At 34.9% G+C, this 26,033-nt stretch overlaps 1 protein-coding gene across 1 annotated transcript in view; it reads left to right on the forward strand.

Annotated features, from left to right (window-relative positions):
* Positions 1 to 26,033, forward strand: part of ATRNL1 (attractin like 1) — a 683,604-nt gene that overhangs the window by 10,304 nt on the left and 647,267 nt on the right. The window contains exons 2-5 of the mRNA XM_022568674.3: positions 15,717 to 15,800; positions 16,971 to 17,084; positions 23,740 to 23,868; positions 25,217 to 25,425. Coding sequence (XP_022424382.1) covers positions 15,717 to 15,800; positions 16,971 to 17,084; positions 23,740 to 23,868; positions 25,217 to 25,425 — 536 coding nt within the window. The remainder of the gene's footprint in view (positions 1 to 15,716; positions 15,801 to 16,970; positions 17,085 to 23,739; positions 23,869 to 25,216; positions 25,426 to 26,033) is intronic.

The following is a 26,033-nucleotide window of genomic DNA, read 5'->3' on the forward strand; positions in this document are numbered from 1 at the left end:
GATGCATATACAGTTAGAATTGTTACGTCTTTTGGTGAACAGACCCATTCATCATAATATAGTTTCCCATCTCTTTTTCTTTGGTAATTCTTTTTACTTTGAAATCTACTTTGATATTAATAGCCACACTAGCTTTCTTCTGCTTATTGTTTGCATGATGTATCTTTTTTGACTTGGAAAGAATGATGTGTGTGTGTGTATATATGTATGTGTATGTATGTATATATATATTATATATATTTATATATAAAATATATATATATGTATAAAATCCAGTCTAATAATCTGTCTTTATATTGGTTTGTTGAGACTATTTACATTTAATGTATTTGGATATTTTTTAGCATTCCATTTTAATTTTCTGTTGGCCCTTTTGGTATATGTCTTTGTATTATTGTTTAGTGGTTATGCTAGTGTGCTAGTGATTACACTATGAATAGCTAACTTTTTATAGTCTATTTAGAGTTAGTAATGTATTACTTCAGGAAAATTAAGAAATTTTGGAACCATATAGGTCCATTTATCTTCACCTGCTGACCTTTGCTATAATTGTCATATAATCACATCTGCATGTATGGCAAATCTCATCTGATAAAGTTATAAATTTTGCTTTCAACAATCATACATACTTTAAAGAACCTAAGAGGAGGAAAATAGTCTTGTATATTTTCTCAGATATCTGCTCTTCCTTTTGCTCTTTGTTTATTTCTCAAGTTATAAATTAACTCTTAGTGTCATTTCCCTTTTGTCTGAATCACTTTCTTTTGGATTTCTTTTTGAGCATGACTGCTGCTGATGGACTTTCTTAGTTTTCCTTGTTTTGAGAATATTTTGCCTTTTTTACTGAAAGATATTTTCCCAAGTACAGAATTCTGGGTTGACAGTTCCTTTCTTTCAGTGTTTTAAAGATGTTGCTTGACTCTCTTCTGGCCTGCATAGTTTCTGAAATCTGCAGTCATTCTAATGATTTTCCCCCTGTATGTATCATTTCATTTTTTTTCTAGCTACTTTCAAGCTTTTTATACAACTTTTGTTTTTAGCAGTTCAGATTCTGATGTATCTGTGTGTAGCTTTCTTTGAATTTACCCTGGTTAGGATTTGCTGAGCATCTTGAATTTATATTTATGTCTTTCACAAATACAGGATTTTTCTAAAAACTGTTATTTCTTCAAATATATTTTTTCTGCACCGGTCTTTTTCCCTTCTCTTTCTGGGACTTCGGTGATACTAATGTTAGGCTTAAACAAAATTCTTGAGGCTCTGTTCTTTTTTTTTTTAACTCTTTTTTTTCTTTCTTTAGATTGTACAATTTCTGTTGAACTGTCATCAACTTCACTGACTGTTGCCTCTGCAATCTCCACGATGCTTTCGAACCCATCCAGTCATTTTCAAAGTTAAGATATAGTTTTCAGTCCCCACATTTCTGTCGTGTTCTCTTTTATGATTTCTATTTCCCTGTTGAAAACTTCTCCTCCCATTTCATTTAAGTGTCTTTACCTTTATCCCATGGAGTACAGTTTTAATACCTAACGTCTTTGTCTGATGATTCCAATTTCTGGATTTTCTCAGGAGTGACATCTGTTGATTATCTTTTCCATTGAGAATCTGTTACATATTCCTGGTTCTTTGTATGTTGAGTGATTTTGGATTTATTCTGGATGTTCTGAATGTTATGTAGGTTCTTGGTCCTGTTATTCCCTGGAGAATGCTGATTTATTTATTTACTTATTTATTTTTATTTAGTAGGCAACTAACCGGTTAGGTACAAGTAGCAAATTCCCTATCTTGCTTTCGGAGGGCAGTGGTTCTAATCTTCGTTCCATTTTCAAAGCTTTGGATCTAAATGCACACATGCCACTCAGGGATTAGTCTGAGACTTTGTGGTGTTTTAAATTTTAATTCACTTCTCAGAGCCTGTGATAAGCTGCTTTTTGGCCTGTCCCACACGTGAGCAGCTCAGATTGAGCTTGAGTCTTACGTGGGTTCATATACAGAATTAGGGTATCTGCATCTCCAGCTCCCTCTTCCTCGGGATTCCCCCCACACTCTTTGGCTTGAAGGGGCACTTTTCCCCAGTTATTCTTGCTTTTGAAGAGACAGAATTTCTCTTAGGATTTGATCTGCATATGCATGTGCTGCTGCCCTTCTCTCAAGGTTTGCCATCCTTGCCATCTCTCCGGGCATCGTTTTTGTAAAGTCCTGAAGTTTTCTTTCTTGGGTTGTTGCAGGAGCCCTTTTTTTTTTTTTTTTTTTTTTTGTGCAGTAGCCCTTTAATTGATCTTTCTGTTTCTGTTTTTTTCTCTTGCTCATCTGTCCTTTATTGCTGCCAGAGTTTGCTTGATAGAACACAGATTTGATCATATCTTCCTTTGCCTAAGAACTGGAGTATTTAAGGCAGTGAGTGGTGCCAAGGTTTCTGATGAGGGATCTGTTGTCATTCAAATTGTTGTTCTCCTCTAGGTAGTGTGTCATCTTCCTCTTTCTTTCTTTCTTTCTTTTTTTTTTTCTCTTAGGTTTTCAGAAATTTGGTTATGATATGTGTGGGTGTGGAATTCTTTGTTTACCTTGCTTATTTTTTGTTCAGCTTCTTGTTCTGCAAGTTTACATCTTTTTTCAAAATTTGCAAAAATTTCTGTTATCATTTCTTCAGATATTGTTTTCAGCTCCACACTTTTTCCTCTCCTTCTGTGACTCCAATGAGACAAATGTTAGATCTTTTGTTACTAACTTTTAAGTCACTAAAGCTCTGTTCATTTCCTTCAATCTGTTTTCTCTCTCTTCAGACTGGATGATTTTTATTTACGTATCTCTATATTCACTGATTCTTTCCTCTGTCTTCTCTGTTCTGCTCTCGGACCCCTCTTGTGAGTTTTTATAAAACGTTTCATTTGTTATATTTTTCCATTTTGTTCTTCTTTACATCTTCTGTTTCTTTGCTGAAACTTATATTTTTGTATTTGTTCCAAAAGTGTCTGAAGCTGCTTATTGGGCCATTTTTCTGAGAGCTGCTCTAAGATTCTTGACAGATAATTCCAGGATCCTTGTCATGTCAGTGCTGGTACCTGCTGATTATCTCTTCTCAAATGCGTTGAGATTTTGTATGGCAAGTAATTTTGGATTGTATCCTGGATATTTTGAGTATTATGTATGAGACTCTTGTTCCTATTTAAATATTCTGTTCCAGGAGGCAGTCAACTCGCTTTGGCATGTATGACCTAGCTCACTTTTTAAAAGTACAGCTTTATTGAGTTATAATTTATATACCATAATATTCATACATGTCATAATACCATTTTAAAGTGTATGATTCAGTGGTCTTTAGTATATTCAGAGAGTGGTGCAACCGTCACCACTCTCTAGTTTTAGAACTTTTTCATCACCCCATAAGGCAAACCCACACCCATTTGCAGTCACTTTCCATTTTCCCTACCCACCAATTTCACCAGTGTAGGCGCTGCTAATCTACTTTCTCTATGAGCTTGTTTATTATGGACATTTCATAGAAATGGAATCATATATTATATGTTCTTTGTCACTGACTTCTTTCACTTAGCATGTTGTCAAGTTTCATTGTATTGGTATTCCACATTTGTTTTTCTCTTTATCAGCTGATGGACATTTGGGTTGTTTCTTCTACCTTTTGGCTACTGTGAATAATGCTGCTCTGAATTTTTTGTGTACAGGTTTTGGCATAGACATACGCTTTAATTTCTCTTGGCCATATCCTAGGAGTGTGCTGGCTCTCTTCTGTGCTGAGATTAGACTGCCCACTTAGTTACAATTTAGTCTTGCTGTGTTGATTCTGATCAGTTTCACATATTGCACCCGAGGGCATGCCCAGGACTTCATACACAGATTTAAAGAATCCCCTTTTTCACCTTCCTCATCTTTGTAATTTCTTTCCATTCTCTTGTTAGGAGGATAAGGGGAGCTGACTCTATTGTCATTTGCCTGGTTCAGGGCAGAGATGGTCCACCCCGAGTCTCTGGAGCTGCTGCACGCCTAGTGGTGAGGGGCAAGGGTGCTGCCTTTTTGCTGGCATTTGCTTAGTACAGGGTAGGGATGGTTGAAGTGACTCCACCCACACATTCTCCCCCAGTGGGGAGGGAGAGATTCTTTTTTTTTTTTTTTTTTTGTAGGTAAAATAAGCATTTAAAAAATAAAAGCACTGTATAAATTAGGAATTTTCAAGTTGATTCTCTGTCTCATAAAAAAAATAGAAGATTTAAGATCATTTTTCACGTTTTGATGTATTAAGTTTTATGCCAGGCTTCATTTGTATTTTATGACAATATAATTATGCTAATAATGAATTTTTTCCAGAAAGTAGAATTTATTATTCTAACTACTTCATGTAAGACTAGAACTACTTCATGTAAGACTAGTATTAATAGCATTAAAACTAACATTTCACACGTTAAATTATGAGTTTAGAGGAGAAATGATATTATGTGGTGGAAAAAGCTTTTACCTGTATTGCCTTTTTTATTGCTGATGAAAATCCTGTGAGGTAGATGTTGTTATTCTCATTTTACAGTGGGAATAGAGAGTGAAAGACCTGAAGCAATTATTTATGCAAAGTCTGATAGTTACTAAGTGATAGCTGAGTTGCCAAACATGTCTTTCTGGCTCATTTTCTATAGCAAGCCATCTTCTACTCTTCAATAAGAAGTTTCTCCTCAGTTATAAATTCATAATCTTCTGGATTTCCAGATAGCATAGGGGTACTTAGGATCATGAGTTTTGATACCAAATTGACATGGGATTGAGATCTGTTTCTGCCAATGTGCCATGAATGTTGCATGGATTTAGTTTGCTGCTTTACTGAACACTTGATAAGTTTTATGGCATTACGGTTTTAAAAAAACCTTGTGAAATAAGCATTATTGTTATAACTGTTTTGCACACGAGGAAACTTGAGGCTTAGGGAGTCTGAGTAACATACCCATTAGGTGACCAGGCTGAGATTCTTGTAGCTCTTCTAAAGTTTTGCCTGTTTCTTCTAGTTTCTCAGTCATGTCTTATTTATTCTTCAGTGAAAAGAGAGTATTGTTCTACAGAGTTCTTACGTGTCCTTTGTGAAGTTAGTATGAATGAGTGCGTTTTACAGTACACAGAGATACCATAAGAAAAGTCTAAGCTCATTAAATAATTCTCTATGATATAGCAATATTTTATTTATCTCCAAGCTTGTTGATTATTTAAATGTATATTATAACAGGAACTTTTAATGTCACGTTCCTGGATAGGCTGTGAGTGGTTGGTGAATCCTCAGATTTGTATATAAAATATTATTTATACGAATTTTTCTAGGCAGGAGGTAATAGCTTTTACAAGATTCTCAAAAGTGATCTCGGATCTCAAAATGGTGAGCATCACTGTACTGTAGAAAAGGAACCCAAATAATGGTCACTGTGTATGTAGAATTAAAAAACATTTTTTCAACACATGGAATGATTTCAAAAGTAGTTTTTTAATTTATTTTTTCAAAAAAGCTTAGGAAGATTATACAACAAGGATAAAAAAATTTCCTATTAATTGAAATATTATAGTATTCAAATAATCTGAATATCTATATTACATGTAGGTACATGCAGATACAATGACTATCTCTATATATTTATATGTATACATATATGTGTGTGTATATATGTACACACACACCTGACATATTTCTATAGATATCTATCTGTATGATGGGGAGTGCTCCATCATCCCCTCTATTTGACATGTATCATTACTTTATATGCTCTACATTTATTTGCTGTTCGTATATTGTCTTCCCTCTTTCTAGCACTAAGTTGTCCAGTGTGTCAGTCACTATCCACATGTGGCTGTTAAAATTTATTAAAATTAAATTTTAAAAGTTCAGTTCATTTTTTTGCACTGACCACATTTCAAGGGCTCAATAGCCACGTGTGCTTAGAGGCTACCATACTGGACATGTACAGAACATTTCTATCATTGCAGGAAGTTCTGTTGGACAGCATTGTTCTGGAATGTAAGGCCCAGGAGGGCAGAGACTTTTTTTACTTAGTTTTTCTTGTTTTGTATTTTAATAGCTTTATTGAGATGTAGTTTACATAACATAAATCTCACCAGTTTAAAGTACACAATTTAATGGTTTTCAAGATGCACTTAGAGGGTTGTGCAACTCTAACCATAATTTTAGAACATTTTATCATTCCATAAAGTAAACCTTGTATTCAGGAGCATTCACTCTCCATTCTCTCCCTGTCCCGCAGGTCACTACTAATCTGCTTTCTAGAGACCTTCCATAACTCACAGTTCTATCTCCCGTGCCAAGAGTATTGCTTGCCATTTATTTTATGATGGCCCTCATGACCTTTGCCCCCTGGTGTTCCTCTCATGATTTTATGTTGTATGGCAAAAGGGAGGTTATCTCAGTGATTTTCCACCACAAATCCTGGAGGGTGAGGTATAATTAGCTCCTTCCTTTGATATTAGACTTGATAGCTAACTAAGCACATGCTGTTTGCTGTCACTGAGGCCAGTGTGTAGACAGTTTAGTTAGTGTGCTGATGGCCAGTGCAACTGGTATAGCCAGCTTCGTTAGTGTACTTACATGGGGGGAAAATATTAACTAATAAAATGAGTACCTTTGTGGCCAGGATATGATTTGTACAAATTAGTGATCATTCAGAGTGGGACAGGGCTTCCCTGGTGGCGCAGTGGTTGAGAGTCCGCCTGCCGATGCAGGGGACACGGGTTCGTGCCCCAGTCTGGGGAGATCCCACATGCCACGGAGTGGCTGGGCCCGTGAGCCATGGCCACTGGGCCTGCGCGTCCGGAGCCTGTGCTCCGCAATGGGAGGGGCCACAACAGTGAGAGGCCTGCGTACTGCAAAAAAAAAAAAAAAAAAAAAAAAAGTGGGATGATACCCAAGGTGACTTACTGGAGTGTGGGAAGAAAGCATTAGGACTTATACTACTATTATTTTTAATTTTGATTTTTAAAATTTATACTTTATAGTGCACAATATTTAAAATAGTATATGTTTATTAACATGTAAATATACATTTACTTGAGTTACATAATAAAAATTCTTACTGATAAGAGAGCATGATAATTAAGGTTTGGAGACTTCTGCTCTAGCAGACAAGGTCACCTAAACTTTTATTAGGGATCAGGTGGACAGAGAATGCAGACTTGGGAGTGAGGGATGCAGAATGCACTATAAAGAAAACAAGAAGAAATGCAAGCTCAGCACGGTGTAATACAATAACATATTGTAGTGCAGAGAGGAAAAAAATACCCATAATATAATCTAGAGGTTCTCTTCATATTGTTTAAAAAGAAATCAATAAATATCAAATAATATTTTAAATAAAAACACTATTTAACAAAAGACTTGCATGTGAGGTTGGCTTCCAAAGGCATCTGTGTAAAGACTAGCCCTGAGTGGATCTGATTCTTCTTTGTAGAGTGGTTATGCTGGCAGTAAAACCAGATACTTTGATAAACAGGATTTATTGTTTCCTGTAATAATTTATAATGTTAAAACTATTGCATTTTTCTTATTTTTAACATGTCTTAATCAAATTTTGTATTCATGGCTAGGATAGAGAATAAAACTTTAATTGATTTAATTTTAGTTCTGTTTAATGTTTGTGCTGGTTTTCCTGCATTTAGTAGTGGCCATTCCTGTGTTATAAACAGCTCAGCATGCTTATTTGATTAAGGGCTCTAGATTGGGCAGTTTCAGCAAGATGAGACATTGGCAAGGCATATGGGCATGTGCAGGCATCTAGACAGGGATTGGCAAAACTTTTTCTGTAAAGGGCCAGATAGTAGATATTTTAGGCTTTGTACACCAGATGGTCTCTGTTGCCAATACTCAACTCTGTTCTTGTAGCATGTTAACAATCTTAGATATATGTAAACAAATGGGTGTAGCTGTGTTCCAATAAAACTTCATTTACACAAATCGGCAATAGGCCAGTAGTTTATGGAGCCCTGATCTAGATTAACCATGTCAATATGGTTCTCAATCCAAGAACATGATTGCTACAAATTAAAAATAAGTTAATTACTTGAAACTTAGAATGCATTGTAGAAACGGCATTAGAAATAGAAGAAGCCTGTTTTACCTTTTATGTAGCTGAATTATATGCTACCTAATTTTTGAAAATCTCTACCCAGCTGGAATGTACAGATGATGTTAAGAGTAAGAAGTGAAGAAATAGATTGGAAACTAGGTGTTTGTGGTCAGAGTGTAATCTTGGAGTGTAAGACTTCTGAATTTTAGAAGAACAGTTCCAGGTTGTGAAGATGTCCAAAGTGTGTAATGGGAGTTCTTTGCTCAAGTGGCATGGAGGTGAACATTCTTCAAGCTGAAGAAGAGATCAGGAAACTACAAAGGAGGAATTGCTCCTTCCTTATTGTGGAAGTGGTAGGAGCTTTCCCCCCTTACTCCTATCTCTTGATGGTGAGAAAGGATTTTCCATCCTTTTATCTTGGTTGGTGTCAGCCCCTCCATGTTTCTAGTAGAGTGAAAGTGGCAAAGAGGAAACCTCTTTGCAGTAAGTAGAGGCAAAGGTAGGCTCTTGGTAGGGGCTTTTGTTAGGAATGGGTGATGAAGGTACAGAAGGATTTCAGGGGCTGTGGTGAGTAGAGTTTTCTTTTAAGTCTGTAATTGTGCCTCTGAAGGTGAAGCGGATGGGACAGAGTGGGTGGCTTTCATGTACTCCTGTTGTGTAGCCTAGGTGGGGAAACATAACAGTTCTTTCACATCACCTCTTATAGGTGGGAGATAAGGATTATAGTTGTAGCTCCTAGAGTATATGTTTCTTTAGAGGAGGGGAAATCTATTTTAAACTAAGGGTAAGGAATTTCCCAACATAGCACAGGACTGGGTCAGTTCGAGTAGGTGGGGTGGTAGAGAAATAGAGGGGTTTTGGGGAAAGAAATCCCCAGTAGTGTTAGATTTCCTCATACGCAGTTTGGGAGGTATATTCCTAATTAGGAAGATAGATTATATTGTAGGTGATAGTTGCAAAGCTTCCTGTTCTTAAATTTCCGGCTTTATTTTCTTATTAAAAGAGCTATATATTTCTTGACTATGTATTAAGGTACTTTTTGAATATGTTACACTTCTCTTCTTCCATTAGAGAAGAAATTGAAATAGAAGTGGTGGTGTAAGGTCATGGAACAAACTAGAATTTTCTTTAAAATTAAGTCTCTGAGGCTCTAAACTGTTATCATACAGGCTTGATTTATGTCTGATAATTTGTATCATTTGATTCAGCCCTGATTTGGGGTTTTTGTAATTTAAATTATAGCAATATTTTGACTTTAAGGGTTTGTTACAACTGTCAGGTAGAAACTAGGGAGAAGGATTGTTTAGTGGACCCTATTGATGGATCTAAGCCTTGTTTAGATCAAGAGGAACTTTTATACAGAATTTATATGAGGTTGTGATCATAACATTTCTAAATCTTAATTGATATTTTCTATTTGTTGAGACATCATTTTCCTGGTTCCCTGTAGCTATTGTCCATGATTTCCTTTAGAATTTTTGAGTATATTTAAAACAGTTGTTTTAAAGTGTTTGCCCAACAAGCTCAATTTCTGTTTCCTGAAAGACAGTATCTGTTCATTTCTCCTTTGAATGGGCTATACTTTCTTGTTTCTTTGTATGCTTTGTAATTTTTTTGTTGGAGACTGGGCATTTGATTATTATAATGTGATAACTCTAGAAATCAAGTTCTTCCCCCTCTTCAGGGTTTGTTTTTCTTACATGTGGTTGTAGTTGTGTATTTGTTTAATGACTTTTCTAAACTATTTTTTGTAATGACTGTATTCTTTGTTTTGTGTGGTTTCTAAAGTCTCTGTTCCTTTAGTTTATGGTAAGCTAGTGTTTTGACATAGATTTCCTCAAATGCCTGGAGTCAAGAAAAAATAAAGAATTCTCCCATTCTGTGCACATTGACTCTGTTGGGACACTGCTTCAGTGCTTAGCCACATTGTTTATGACTCTGCCTTACCCTTCACTTCCTTCTTGCTCTGAGTCTGAAAATTAGCCAGAGGTGGAAGTGTAGAGTCTTCTCAGGTCTTTTCTGAGCTTGTAGTCCAAGAAAAGTCTCCCTGGGCATGCATGTGGCTTCTCAAATTCCCATATCAAAATAATTGATTTTCAACTTTTTAATATATACATTTAGAGCTATATATATATTTCTCTCTAAACAATGGTTGAGCTTCATCTCATAAATTTTGATATGGTGTGGTTTTAGTATTAACAATTAAAAATATTTTCTAATTGTCCTTGAGACTTATTAGTCTATTGCTTAGTTGTCAAACTTTTGGGGATTTTAAGTTTATTTATTTTTGAATGGTCACTGTATATGGGGCTGCCACTAATTACATGGCTTTTGAATACATGGTTCCTGTAGCCAGTTGTCATTGATTGATTACATTGATTTAATTCAATTCTGGTGTTACTTCTTGTTGTGGCTTAAGAACAAGTACAGGCAGACCACAGAGATATTGCTGTTTCAGTTCCGGACCACCACAATAAAGCCAATATTGCAGTAAAGCATCACATGAATTTTTTGGTTTTCCCAATAATGTAGTTGCACATAAGAGTTATGTTTACATTATATTGTAGTCTATTAAGTGTGCAATAGCATTATGTCTAAAAAAACAATGTACGTACCTTAATTAAAAAATACTCTTGCTAAAAAATGCTAACTATCATCTGAGCCTTCAGCAAGTCTCAATCTTTTTGCTGGTGGAGGGTTTGAACTACTATGAGAATTATCAAAATGTGACAGAGAGATACAAATTGAGCAAATGCTATTAGAAAAATGGCACTGATGGACTTGCTCCATGAAGGGTTGCCACAAACCTTCAATTTGTAAAAAATGCAATATTGGTGAAGCACAATTAAGTGGAGTACAAGAAAACAAGACATGCCTGTAGTCATTTAAAGAGGGTGAGAATTTATTTTTCTTACTGTCAGCCCTGGTTTCTAAAAGACTTTTGCAGGCCCAAAGGGTTAAATAAATCTAGAGGTTCAAGGTTCTCAAGTACATCTACCAGGTGGCACCCTCCTAGGTATCGGGGCACTCTCTTTAGCACTGAAGTCTTGCCAGGGCTGTGAACTAAACTTTTTCTGTAATTCTGCTCCTCTCATAATCTGGTCCTGGGCTGGTTTTCCAGTTTGATCAACCCTCTGGCCTCAGAAATAGTCTCTTTAAATGTTACAGAGTCCCCTGGCATTTACACTGTATCTAAAATTGGTGGTTGGTGAATTGAGTCTTATAGGATCTTGGGGCAAGCTGCTTATGGGTCGGTGTCTTAGTACAGGCACTCTGCTGCAGTTTTCTGTCTTTAGCATATCAATGGCTTTTAACATCAGTCAACTAATTCCACAGTCCTTGTAACTACCCTTGCTATTTTATTTCTCAAATATTAGAGATATCACATAAGTCTCTTGCATTAGTCAGTGCATCACCTTCCTCTGGTATCCTCTCTCAATTCAGCAAAAGTGAAAGCCTTTGTCATTGTGAGCTATAGCATGCCACAGGTTATTGCCACTCTCTCTGCCACCCTCAGTGTGACTCTTGTTGCCATCTGGCCAGTGAGTGATCCAGCCCCAGAGCCCATCTTGAAGTTCCTGGTACTGTTAGATTGGTCACACTCCCCTCCACCACCTTGAAGCAGATCCTGAGACAAGAATTGAGCACATGTAGTATATTTGGGAGATTCAGGGACACTGACAGAAGTGATAGAAGAGAAGGAGCCAATAAGGGAGGTATGTTATCAAGTCAGGTACCACACTGGGTGACTGGAGCCAAATCCCACAAGGAAGTGCACTTCATTATTATTGCAGCAAAGAGATAAGCAAGTTTGGAGTTTTTCCAAATCATTCATTGGCTAAGGGCTGCCCTGGGAGGATGTTGATTCACAGGCACTTTCAGCCCACCACATGCATAGGAAGAGTGGGTTCTAGTAGATAGAGGGAGCCCTTCAACATAGATGCAGGTGCTGGCCCGAGAAAGTCAGGCTGGAGTGTATGGAAATGGTCAGAGGCTCTGAGAGGATATGGTGTAATGCTGACACTGTTGGCAACTGTCTATTTTCAGCTATGCAAGATAATATGAGATTACTTTCTAAAGTTGCACTGATTTATCCTATGAGAATTATCTCCACATCCTTGCCAATATTTGGTATTATTAATCTCTTTAATTTTAGCCATTCTGTTGGGTCCATAGTGGTACGCTATTGTGATTTTATTTTGCATATCCTTTATTATTATTGGTTGGTTTGGGTCCAATTAGGAAAGAGAATCACACAGTAATTTTAATAGGAAAGGTTTAATGTAAAGGATTATTGACTGTAGCACAGATTGGAACAACGAGAAATTGGCTAGTAAGAAGTAAAGAGAACTCTGCAAAATATAGAAGTAGTAGATACAAGGAGCAGCCACTACTACTGTTATGGCTGAGATAGAACACTTAAGTGAGAGTCCCTGTGACCTGGCCTGAGATCCAGACCTTGTTGGGAGAGCAGGCTGTGGCTTACTGAATGGCAGAAAAGTCACTGTAAAGCTGTACCTGCGGAACTTGCTTAACATCTGCCCTTTGGAACTTGCCATGGTTACTTATGGGATGCTGGGGAAAGCTGTTCACAGAGTGGTGTCTCACTGGAGGCCTCTGCTGCAGAACTGCCTGAGGGGAAGTGCTGGGGGAAACTGTTGGTGGCTGGGTGCTGGTGGCCATCAGGTACGTAGGAGCCTAGTACCTAGTGCTGCAGGAGCTTGTTGAGTGAGTACATTGGAACTTGGCAGCAAATCTGTTTCCTCCTGCAGTCTCTCCAGCTTGCTCTATTGACAAAGCCTGCAGGCTTAGCATCCTGCAATCTGGAAAAAAAAATATTTAAAGGGCCCAGATCCATTTTCATAAAGTAGGCAAAAAGTCTGAATTTTGAGGTGGGAGGCAATGGATAACTGGCACAGTCTGCCCTTTAATTATTCAGCATCTTCTGTATGCATCTTTCTAAACACACGTGAACTCCCCAGCAACCAACAAAGCTGTATTTCTACCTAAGAAGATACACTTTTTCCAAGTGAAGTTCTCATCCTCTGTCCAAAAGGAGGAAACACAGGTTTCGAGAGTCATTGTATCTATCACTGGTTATGTTAATTGCTCTTCATATTCAGTCATAGTCGCACTAAATATTCCATTATCTAAAGTCTAAATTGTAAAGTTACAGCTTGTAAATAAAATAAAAATGTGAAGGAGAGAGGATATGTGTGTGTGTGTGTGTGTGTGTGTATGTGTGTATCAGATAGAAACTATGTAAAGTCGTTAGGATACTTACCTATTTAATTTGTTAAAAGACCATAATTGATGTGTATGGTTCTGTTCTTCCACTCCCCATACCGTATTTCCCCTGCCCTCAACTAGAATCTTGGCTCCTTGGAGTTTTAATTGGTGGAGTGACCCACACCCAATGGGTTGAACCCTCAATCATCCTGCTGTAGTTTGGATATTTTTTATGGACCTGTCTTCTAGATCTCTCATCCTCTTTTAGCTGTGTTTAATGTGTTGTTAAACCCGTCCATCGAATTCTTAATTTTGATTAATGTAGTTTTCAGTATTAGAATTTCCATTTTTTTTTTCAAATATACTGTTACTTTTTACAGTTTTCAGTTAACTGCCGAAATTTTAAATCTTGTCGTTTGTCTTTTTTAACTTAGTACATCATATTTGTTTTATAGGGCACATCTGATAATCTCCACAGTTGGAATATCTTCAGGTCTCTTCCTGAAGATATTCTGTTGGTTCTTGTTTTGTTGTCATCTATCTTCATGTGTCTTACTATCTTTGATCATAGTAGACATCTTATTTGAAAAATTATTGGTAGAAATAATTTGAGGACTAGGATAATGTTATCTTTCTTCAGAGAATATTTTTGTATCTTCCGTTAGGAGCCTTGGCATGATAGTTCTAGTATCACCTTAAGCCAGTGGTAGGTCTTGGGGTTTTCTGTCATCCTGATGACTTGTAGCTGGGTTGCAGTCCACGTAATGGCTGGTTTCTGGTACACCTTTACCCTTATAGAAGATCTTTGTGTCCCAGTTCAGAGTGCCGTGTTGTTTATTTGAGCCCCTACCTTTTGTAGGTTGTTGCATCCAGCTTTTGTCCCCCTTCTTCCTTGAGGCTATCAAAAGTACTCTCAGCCTTTTGGCAGTCTCTAATAAATAGATACAATTCTCCATAACAGAAGTAGCTCTGGATGCCTGGTTCCTCTTTAAAGAATTTGCAACTTCTGGATCTTGGCTTAGTAGGTCTTACCATTTTGTTACTTATAAGATTTAACAATTGTTCTTTAGCTTTTTAAGTTATCTTCAGTGGAGTTTTGTCTGAATTAGCTCATCTGGAGCTATTATTGGAAGTGAAAAATCAGGACAAGCTATTTAACTTGTTATTTAAAATGTGCTTCAGTTTTCTCATCTGTAATATGGAATTAATAATTACTATCTTATGGGGCTTTTGAGATTTTTAAGTGAGGTAACACATTATGAGCTTACAGTGATACCTGATACTGTAAAATGCTCAGTTTATTATTATATTACTTTGAGAACATTGGAATGTTTAAACACTTTTTCAAGCATGAATTAGCCCTTTTTTAAACCCAAACTAATTTGCAGGGATTATGAAAGACTTTCAAATAACATTTACATTAATTGACCTTTTGGTTATCCCCGATTTAGGCAAGTGAAACTCTTTTCCTTTAATGTTTTTGAGACTCTACGCTATAAGGAAAATTTAATTTTTGTCTAAAACTAGATAATTACCCTGATGTCTGTGTAGACATGTATGTATGTATGTATGTATGTATAAATATATGTGTGTGTATGTATATGGGGATATATAAAGACTGATAAGCCAGTATGTGTGTGTGTGTATGTCTACATAAATACATAAAGGCTAAATGGGAAGATATCTTAGTTATTTAAAATATTGTCTTTTGTTGATAAAATATAATTGGGCTGGAGCTAAGGAGAACAAAATGAAGTAGAATTGGGTTATTGTTTAAATATTTTAAAATTCTGAAAATTTGAAGCTTTTCTAAATATCTTTTTCTTTTCTGTGTTTAAAATAGAGGATAATTACAAAACCCTTGATTTACCCTACTTTTAAAATTGACTGAGTTCTTGGACTAGATGTAAAGTTGATGAAAGAAAATGATTCTAAAATCAGGTAGCTGATGAACTCAATAAAGTCTGGTGACAGCTACTTTAGCAGTCTTGCTGCATGAAAAGCAAACATAGCTAACAGTGTAACCTCCAAAAGTGCTAGGAACATATACTATTTCTCTATTCCATAGATCTGCATCTTTCAGAGTACATTTGATCTTCTTTCTTTTGCATCTATCTAATTTTTGGGCAGAGTAAGTTTAACAATCTATTTTGCATAAGCATCGAACCCATCTGTATAATGTTGTCTTTCAATGTGTTTTTCCACTTTGTAAAATGAAACAATCATAATACATAAAAATTTAAAGAAATTCAAAATAAGTTTCCTTTGAGATTTAGAGAGATGATATATGGCAATCTGAAAATTTTCTTAAGTTGTAAATAAATTCTCCTGTTTGGAAGTTTGGTTTAGTGTCTCTTTAAATTTTTTATGCTACTGTGTATCTTAAAGTTACTTTAAGGTAATCATTTTCATGATTTTGTTTTCTAGGTTAACAGAACCTTCTGGATATTTAACAGATGGTCCAATTAACTATAAGTATAAAACTAAATGTACATGGCTAATTGAAGGCTAGTAAGTATACAACTTGCATTAAATTATTTATTCTGAAATGATAAAGAAGGTGATTATATCAGTGTTAAAGCATTAAAATAACAACTTCATAGTTATATAGTTTATTCTGTTGCTTATTATTGGAAAACATTATTCATGATGTTTTAAAATGGGATTGATAAATTTTAGACATAATGTTTAATGTAAATTACAATACCCTTTTACTTGTGATAATAGTTTGATTTTTACATATATTTATTTTTAAGTTATGTTACTATGGCATTAAGTCAAGTATGCATTTTTGGTTTCTTTTAAATCGCTTGTTATGGAATTTGAAGACTGCATAGAAAGGATAAAAATATTCCATGCTGAATTATGCCATTGGTTCATACTATTCAGCATTTTAGTTCTAAGGGTGTTAAAAAAAAGAACATTTTGTAAAAGAGAGAGTTAATTGTCCTTTTAGAGGCATTTTTCAGTAATTAGGGCTTGAGACTGAATTTATCTATTTAAACATATTATGACTGGATCATAAATGATATGAGTTGTTTTTGAACTATGTTATGATTTTAAAGAGTGTATTTGGAAAACTGGGTTTTTATTTTTGTTACTTTAAAGGTTTTTTAAAACTTCAAGGTTTTTGATTCCCTGTATACCTGTGGTCTCATTCATTTGTTAACAAATAAGAGTATATCGTATTGAGACCTTTTGATTAAAATTTGAAGACCTTATTAGTACCTCTAGTTAAGAGTTCATAGAAATAAGAACAGTCTTGAGTGTTGAATTTAAAAATCAACTTTATTCAAGTACAATTTGCATACAATGAAATACACCCATATTAAGTGTACAGTTCAGTAAGGTTTCAGTAATGTATACAATTTATGTACCTCCACCTTAGTCAAGACATAGAACATTTCCTGTTGACTAAATTTTTATAAGACATAGAACATTTCCTCTTGACGAAATTTTTAGAAAAGGATGATACATACATATGGCTGGTTAATAGATTTTGGAGTTGTATATCATTTTTACAAATTAGATATGACTGGTTATCAATCTTTTATACTGATGATGTATGGATTTATAGCTAAATTAGCTGTAAATAGGTTTTTAATAAAATACTCTAAGATTTCTTTAGACCGTGCTTTACATATTACATATTAATTTTAAAATATTTTAATATTTTTTCAGTCCAAATGCAGTGTTAAGATTAAGATTCAATCATTTTGCTACAGAATGTAGCTGGGATCATATGTATGTTTATGATGGAGATTCAATATATGCACCTTTAATAGCTGTACTTAGGTGAGTAGTTATGTTTAATTGATGAATTTATAGTCAGTTGTAGAAAAGTAACTGTATAATTTATTAATTTTAAATATATACTCATCTTTACTGCAAAAATAAATTTAGCATAGGTGTTGATGGCTAAACTTCAAAGATGGTATAAGACTATGATGATACTGTGACTGTCAACTTAGGGGTATATATAATAATGTAAACATTGATATAACAGAGATAAGTAGTTACTGTTTCAGAAATGTAGATTTATTAATAAATACCCCTTATTCTTGCTGTACATATTTCATTCTTTTAAAGTGAATTGAATCTGTTTTCAGAACTATCTGTATTTGGATAGATTAATGTGAGTTCTAGCTGACAAAGGAATTAATAGATATATATTTTATAGTTATCTTTTTATTTTAGAGAAATTATAAAATTTTAAACTCTGTAAAAAAGGTTAAGTTATGCTTTATTTAGTGGTTTAATAAAGAAGGTGTTTCTATCATTTCTCACAGTTTGGGAATTTTGGTTGTTTCCAAATATTTTATTGTTAGTAGTCAGGTAGTAAGATTTAATTTAAAAATTTTAAAATCACAGCATTTTCAGTATCAATTTAAAACTCTTTATTATGTATGTACAAATTATTATGAAATGTTTTATGAACAGGAGAGAATATATTAGGTAGAAAATTTTTTGAGCATATAGTGTAGATTTAGTGTACAATTTAACTGCCATGATTGTTGACCAGAGTTATTCATTACATTATTCCTTACTTTTGTTACTTACACAGTATCTCTTATATGTCCTGTCATTGTTAAAAATTTAAATATGGGTAAAAGCTTATTGTTCCCTTCAACATTTTAAATTTTATTTTTCTTTTTACTATTTATGTTGTAAATATTCTGTTTTAACAGGAATGTAAACTATTATTTTTTTGGGCAAACACGTAAGGGCTGTATTTCCAAATGACTGTTTGAAAATGACTCCTTGAGAACTTAGATGCTTATTCTGTGATATTGCTATTGCTCAAGATACTTGTAGAACTTAATTTTTGAGTTGTTTGAAAATTATAGAAAGGGTATTCTGGAGTAACCTTTCATCTAACACCAATAGATAGAAAATGGAGCAGAGCCTTGTGAATAATTACATTGTAAGATAATTTATTGCAACAATTAGATAAGATACTAGGTTCAAACATTTATTTTTAGCAATTTAGATATAACCGTTATCATTCCTCTATTTTTATGACATTATTGACTGACCATCATTTAGATGTGTGCCTTTTCATTTGTTTTTCTAGTAGTTGTGATGACTGCATTAATTAACAATGATTCACTAACACTCTTACCAGCCATTTCTTGATACTAAAGGAAGCTTTTGTAAGATAATTAGCAGGATGGGATTTAGTATATGACTGTGAAGGTGGAACCAGTGACTTTTCATCAGCAGGTATTCCTGTTAACTATCCTGAGAGAGATGGAAAACTCATATTTATTGAATATCCACTTGATTGTAAACACTGTACTAGGCAGTTTAAATGTCATCAGTCCTTGTTAGGATATTGTGGAAGAAGTACTATAATCCCCCATTTATTGTTGAGAAAATTGAGACTCAGAGAAAGTTTTACTTCTAATAGATGGTAGAGCCAGGATTAGGACTTGACAATCTCCGGACTTAAAAGCCTATACTGTTTGTACTTCATTTTACTAAGAATTCAGAATCTAAATGTTTGAATTATTCCAGCTGTATAAGAATTTATTATTCAACAAACATTTGATAACCTCCTCAATTCAAGAGACTGTCATAAGCCTGGAGGATGCAGTAAGGAGTAAGATACAGGCCATTGCAGACACCAGCTACCTGAAGTTGCGCCCAACTTTATAGGTTAAGTGCACAGTCCTTCACAAAACTGACCTCGCTTCAGATAACAGCTGCAAGTTCAGGGGTCTTCGGGCCACCTGCACTTCTGACCAGCTGGCTACAAATTTAGAGGTGCCTGTGGCCCCCTCAGGTTCAATAATTTGCTAGAATAACTCACAGAACTCAGGAAAGCACTATACTTATGATTATAGTTTTATTATAAAGGATAAAAATTAGGACCAGTCAAATGAAGAGACACATAGGGTGAGATCTGGGAGCATCTCAAAGCTGTGTACTCAGGACATATGTTACCCCCGCAACATATCAGTGTGTATTGCCACTTAGGATGCTCACCTGATTTACAGGTGTACAGAGTTTTTTTGGGGTTTCCTTTTGTAGGCATTATTGATCTAATCATTGGCCATAAGGCTGAACGCAATCTTTAGCCCCATTCTGACTCTGGAAGTCAGATTGATTTCTTGTGGCTTAAAGCCCCAGCCAATCACACGGTTGGTTTTTCTGGTGGGGCCAGCTCCCATCCTGAGTCACCTCATTAGTATAAACTCTGAGCCCACCATTAATAACAGAGACATTCCTGTCACTTGGGAAATTCCAAGGATTTGGAGGCTACATCACCACACAGTAGTTGGGCACTGGTGGTGGTATGTAAACTGATTTTTTATACAGCACAATAAGTGTTATAATCAGGTTATGAAAAGAGTGCTATATGATTTCAGAAGTAATGAATTCGTCATGGTGAGTTTCATCATGAGTAGAAGAATGATAGACAAATTGTGGGGGTCAGATAGGACATTCTAGGTAGAGAAAAACATATGTACAAAGGCGTGTACACACTAAAGAACATTATATTTTGCGTCAGTAGTAAGTAGTTATGAGTAACTTGATCATAGGAAATGTGAAGGGATAGGTAGGTGCCAGATTACCCAATAAATGGTAATCAGTAACATCTACTGAATACTTACTATGTGAGGGGCAGTGTGCAAGAGTTCTTTATATATATCAAGTCATTTAATCCCCACAATAACCTTTTAGGTAGGTATTATTATTGCCATTTTGTAAATGGAGAATTAAGGCACAGAGAGATTCTGTGAGTGGCCCAAAGTTGCTTAACTGGTTGGTGATAGAGTCAGAATATGAGCCTGATTTTACAATGCTGTGATCACTGTAGTGTTGCTCTCTTGTGACCCCACTAAAGAAATTGGACTTTATTCTGTAGGAAAGACTTTTTAGAATATGGAGAATGGGTTGGAATGGAGACCTGCTATTTTTTATTGTGTGCTAGACGATCATGTGCTGGACACCATGTTTGTAAAGTCATAGGTAGTGATAATTTGAGGCCTAGAAAGTTATTATATTCCCAAAGAGTGCCTGGGGACACTAGAAATCCACAACCAACTGAATTCTAATTCAGGTGTTGAGGTAATTCACACCCAAACTGAAATTCAGTCCCCTGAAGGGCCTGTCTTCTACTAGTTCACTTTTACACCTAGTTTTCGGGGTCTCAGGTCAAAGTGAGGGCCCTGTGTTCCACTTTTTGGTTTCCTCGCTGTGTAAAACAGCCCAGTTTCTTAGCCCTTCAGACCTCATCTCCAACTTTGAAATCAGTGAATGCCCATAAGGAGAAATGGCTCTAATTCATGGGCTTACCCTTTTCTTAGTTCTCCCAGTACCTTCAGGCTGATTTTTTTTAACTGTCATTTTTTCTGGTTGATTTCAGTGGGAGGGTTGGTTGGTCCAAATTGGTATGTTATGTGAGAAGTGTGAGTCCTCTTTCATTTACTGCTTTCAAAGCACTTATAAACAAACAACCAAGCGAACAAATCTGCTCTTTTCATCTATTTCAGAGGGATTAATCATATCTGTTGTAAACATCTGGGAATATTATTTTTAGTAATCATTTGATATAATCTCACTGCAATGAAAAAATATATATGTGTAACTAAAACTGGTCTTACAGAATTTTAATTGTGTTGACAGCCTCCCTTTAAAATCTTTTGTTCTTTCACAGACATAAGCTAGTCGATGTTATAATAATTATTACAACATCAAGCGTTGATTACTTTTTAATTTGTTTGCTTTTCAAAATGTGTTTGCAAAATAAATTATTTGACTGTAATATTTCATTTTGTTCTGTCAAATATGATTTGAATGAGGGAATTCAGTTCCTGGTGGTGCCTAAACATAAGTTTAACAGTGTCTAAAGGCATTGACTATTTTGAGTAATGTAATTTGTTGTTAGCAGCTTCTTTTCTTTCTCAGATTTTATGCTTTCATAGATTTAGAGAGGATAGTATGTATAAATAAATGAAGATACATAATTTTCCCCCATGAACAAGTAGGGTTAAAAAGGGAGAAGTACCAGTTATTAATTTAGAACTCCTGCTTTTACACATTTATATTTCTCCCCATAAACTTCACTTTCTTTTGTGTGTGTATGAATAATATTGTCTTTTGGAATAATTATATATTAATGTAATTTGCATAAGTATGCAAAATTTTAAAGAAATATAAAAAGTGTGTATTTTAACATGACCTAAAATACTTAGATTAGTGTATTGGAAATGTACAACTTTAACTAGAGTAGTATTGTAGTCACTTAGCTGATATGGAATGTTCTATCTAGCTTCATGAGAATTTGCAACTTGTGGGGAAAAGTAAGGCTATAAAGTCACTTGTTAGAGTACCAAGGTGGTTTTATTTTATTTTATTTATTTAATTGAAGTATAGTTGATTTACAATATTATAGTAGTTTCAGGTGTACAACATAATGATTTGATATTTTTATATAGATTATACTCCATTTAAAGTTATTATGAAATACTGGCTATATCCTCTGTGCTGTAATTACATCCTTGTGTCTTACTTATTTATATCTAGTATTTTGTACCTCTTGATCCTCTTCCCCTATCTTGTTCCCTCCGCCACCCCTCTCCCCACTGGTAACCACTAGTTTGTTCCCTGTATCAGTGACTCTGTTTCTGTCTTGTTATATTCATTTGTTTGTTTTATTTTTTAGATTCCGCATGTAAGTGAAAACATATAGTATATGTCTTTCTCTGTCTGACTTAATTCACTAAGCGTAATACCCCCCAGGTCCATCCATGTTGCTGCACATGGCAAAATTTCATTCTTTTTATGGCTAATATTCCATTTGTGTGTGTGTGTGTGTGTGTGTGTATGTACCATATCTTCTTTATCCATTCATTTCTTGGTGGACACTTAGGTTGCTTCCATATCTTGGCTTTGTAAATAATGCTGCTAAGAACATTGGGGTGCATATATCTTTTTGAATTAGTGTTTTCATTTTCTTTGGATATATACCCAGGAGTAGAATTGCTAGATCATATGGTAGTTCTGTTTTTAATTTTTTGAGAAACCTCTGTACTGTTTTCCATAGTGGCTGCACCGATTTATATTCCCGTCAAGAATGCACTAGGGTTCCCTTTTCTTTACATCCTCCCCAACATTCGTTATGTTGTCTTTTTGATGATGACCATTCTGACAGGTGGGGGTTGATGTCTCATTGTGGTTTTGATTTGCATTTCCCTAATAATTAGTGACGTTGAGCATCTTTTCACATGCCTGTTGGCCATCTGTATGTCTTCTTGGGAAAAATGTCTGTTCATGTCTTCTGCCCATTTTTTAAACAAGGTTTTTTTTTTGTTTGTTTATTTTTTTGATGTTGAGTTGTATGAACTCTGTATATATTTTGGACATTAACCCCTTATCAGACATATCATTTGCAAATATCTCCTCCCATACAGCAAGGTTGTCTTTTCATTTTGTTGATCGTTTCCTTTGCTGTGGCAAAGCTTTTAAGTTTGGTTAGGTTCCATTTGTTTAGTTTTGCTTTTGTCTCCCTTGCTTGAGGAGACAAGATCCAAAAAAATAATGCTACAACTTATGTCAAAGAGTGTTCTGCCTATGTTTTCTTCCAGGAGTTGTATGGTTCCTGGTCTTACATTTAGGTCTTTAATCCATTTTGAGTTTATTTTTGTATATGGTGTGAAGGCATGTTCTAATCTCATTGTTTTACATGGAGCTGTCCAGTTTTCTCAGCACCATTTGTTGAAGAGTCTAGCTGTTCTCCATTGTATATTCTTGCCTTCTTTGTCATAGATTAATTGACCATAAGTGCATGGGTTTATTTCTCAGTTCTCTATTCTGTTCCATTGATCTATGTGTCTGTTTTTGTGCTAGTACTCTTTACTGTTTTGATTACTGTAGCTTTGTAGTATTGTCTGAAGTCAGGGAGGGTGATACCTCCAGCTTTGTTCTTTTTTCTCAAGATTGCTTTGGCTATGCAGGGTATTTTGTGGTTCCATACAGATTTTAGGATTATTTGTTCTAGTTCTTTGAAAAATGTCATGGGTGTTTTGATAAGGATTGCATTGAATCTGTAGATTGCTTTGGATAGTATGGACGTTTTAACCATATTAATTCTTCTCCAAGTTGGCTTTAAATGAAGGTTTACATATGATTTAAGTTAATGATCACCCTATAGTATTATGACAGGATGGATGGCAGGACAAAAGGGAGAAATGGGACATAGCAGTCCAAATGGTGAGAAGAGAAAGGAGTATGGTGGCATGAGAGTAGATGTTAGTCTGTTGGCAGCAGTAGCAGAGCTAATTGGTGAGAAATGGCTAGGAACTCATTTTAGATTTATTCTTCTAGTTGCCCATTCTAATATAGATACTTAGTGATTCTGACAAGAATATTTCGAGTAAATTTTGTGTGATTAACTGTCATATGTACATTAATATACAGAGTGTTCAATTTTGCTCTCTTACAGTGGTTTGATAGTCCCTGAAATAAGGGGAAATGAAACTGTGCCTGAAGTTGTTACAACGTCTGGCTATGCACTGTTACATTTTTTTAGTGATGCTGCATATAATCTAACTGGCTTCAACATTTTTTACTCGTAAGTATTTTTTCAAAAAGATTCATATTGTAATGATTCTTATAATTTGACATAAAAGAGTTTATTGTTTGTTTTTATAAATGTCTTATATACCAGGAGCAGGCTAGTGTGTTAAATTCCAAAATATATAGCATCTCTTCCTAAGTGACATAAAATTTTAATAATATCCCAAAATACTGTCCAAGCTTGTATAGGATAGTTTCTAAGTCTCAGGACACTATGGTAACAAGTTAAGTTTGGTTAAAAATTAATTACAAAATTAAAAATTTTTGGAAAATGATTAAGTAAACATATTATACAAACAGTGTCACTTTACTGGTAATAACGGATGTGTAGGATTGCAGGGAGCCCTCATCTGCCCTACTGTGCTCCAAGGTATTTTATACCTAATTTGGAGAGTGAATGAGAGCTGAGTTTTCATAGTCCTTCTGTATTCTAAAGACTGTACTGGATGCTTTATATATATTATATTCTTTAATTCTCTTCTCATCAGTCTGTCAAATGGGTATTTTTCCCATTTTACACATGAGGAAATTGAGGCTTAGGAGATAAGGTAAGTGGCTATATACCACTGTCTCCTCTAAAATTAGAAAGTAGTATTTATTGAGCATCTATTGTGTAGACTCTGTATACATTTTTATATCTGGAAGTCCAAGGGTGAAGTGAATTAGCCAGAGATGCTTTCAGTTGCTTTCATTAGGAATGGCCACAGAGGAACTTGATACATTTTTTTTTTTTTTCTTCAAGAACGTAGAGAATGATACCAGAGAATTTTTCGCGAGGAGTAAAATATTCTAAATATCCTTGAATCAGCAATCTATTATAGGATTTATTTATATCAAGAATTTACACAAGGGAGAATAAATATATAGTAGAATATAATCAGCTTTAAAATGAAACTTGGTAAATATCCTTTTACTTCCATAACAGTGTATAAGTGATAGCATGCTGTTTAAGTATTATATAACCAGTTTAAATCATGGCTTCTCATATTGTTTCAGGTATTCATGAATTTAATTTTTTTCTGTGAAATATATATTCAAAGCAGTTGAGTACTTAAGTCTTTACAAAACAGTGTGCTTGGAACTGTATAGATCCTGCAGGTGTTGAGTATGTAGTCTTGGTAGCAGAGTAAACTCAGTGAATGAACTGAGGCCAATTGCAAATATGTGTAACCGAATTGCTTTAGGGTTTAAAAGGTACAGAGTAAAGAATTGAAGTCGCATTGTAAAATTGCGTTAAATGAAGCACGTAGACACAACATAAAAACTATAAAGTTAACAGAATATCAGCCAAAGTTCTTTTTCAGTTGTCTTGAATTTGAATATATATGAATTATATTTTACAGAATCAATTCTTGTCCTAACAATTGCTCTGGTCATGGGAAGTGTACAACTAGTGTCTCTGTTCCAAGTAGAGTATATTGTGAGTGTGATAAATACTGGAAGGGTGAAGCTTGTGACATTCCTTACTGTAAAGCCAATTGCGGCAGTCCAGATCATGGTTACTGTGACCTAACAGGTGAAAAGCTGTGCGTCTGCAATGATAGTTGGCAAGGTAAGTGGCTTTTGAAACATTGATTTATGTATCTAATATATTAATACAAATTCTACACTCATTTGTTTTGCTGTAGTTTACACACCCAAATCTCATGTATTAGTTTTATTTTTACAATTTCAGTAACAGTCAACTTCTTAATAGCTTGCTTCTTCACAAATAAAATCAGTAAAGATTTTGTCTACGTGCTATTTTGGGAATCAAGTGAAGTTATATATGAAACTCTTTAAATTGTAGACGTGTGATCATTCTGATCTTCTTTAACTTTTTGTGGAGTTCCCAAAGATTTGGTGACGTGGCTGAGATTAACACGTGGTACATTCAAATTTGATTTGTAATGGGTAATATAAATAGTATATTGCAAAAATAGATGCTCATCTGGGAAGGTACTGGACTATATTAAACTTGTTTCTTGGGAAAGACTGACCTCTTGTGGCTATGTTTTAAAAGAACATAGAGTATTTTTAAAAGTTTAGAAGTTTTACAGCTGCTTATTGCAAAAGCAATGAGAAGAATGGGGAAGAATTTCTAAACAATTTTTATAAATGTCTATTATTAAAGATTAATTTTAGACTGCATTGAAGAGTTTTAGCTTACTTAAGTATTTG

The sequence above is a fragment of the Delphinapterus leucas genome, chromosome 16 (assembly GCF_059928025.1).
Source record: "Delphinapterus leucas isolate spDelLeu-1000000601 "Yukka" chromosome 16, BTC_Dleu_Yukka2, whole genome shotgun sequence".
Taxonomy (NCBI): Eukaryota; Metazoa; Chordata; class Mammalia; order Artiodactyla; family Monodontidae; genus Delphinapterus; species Delphinapterus leucas.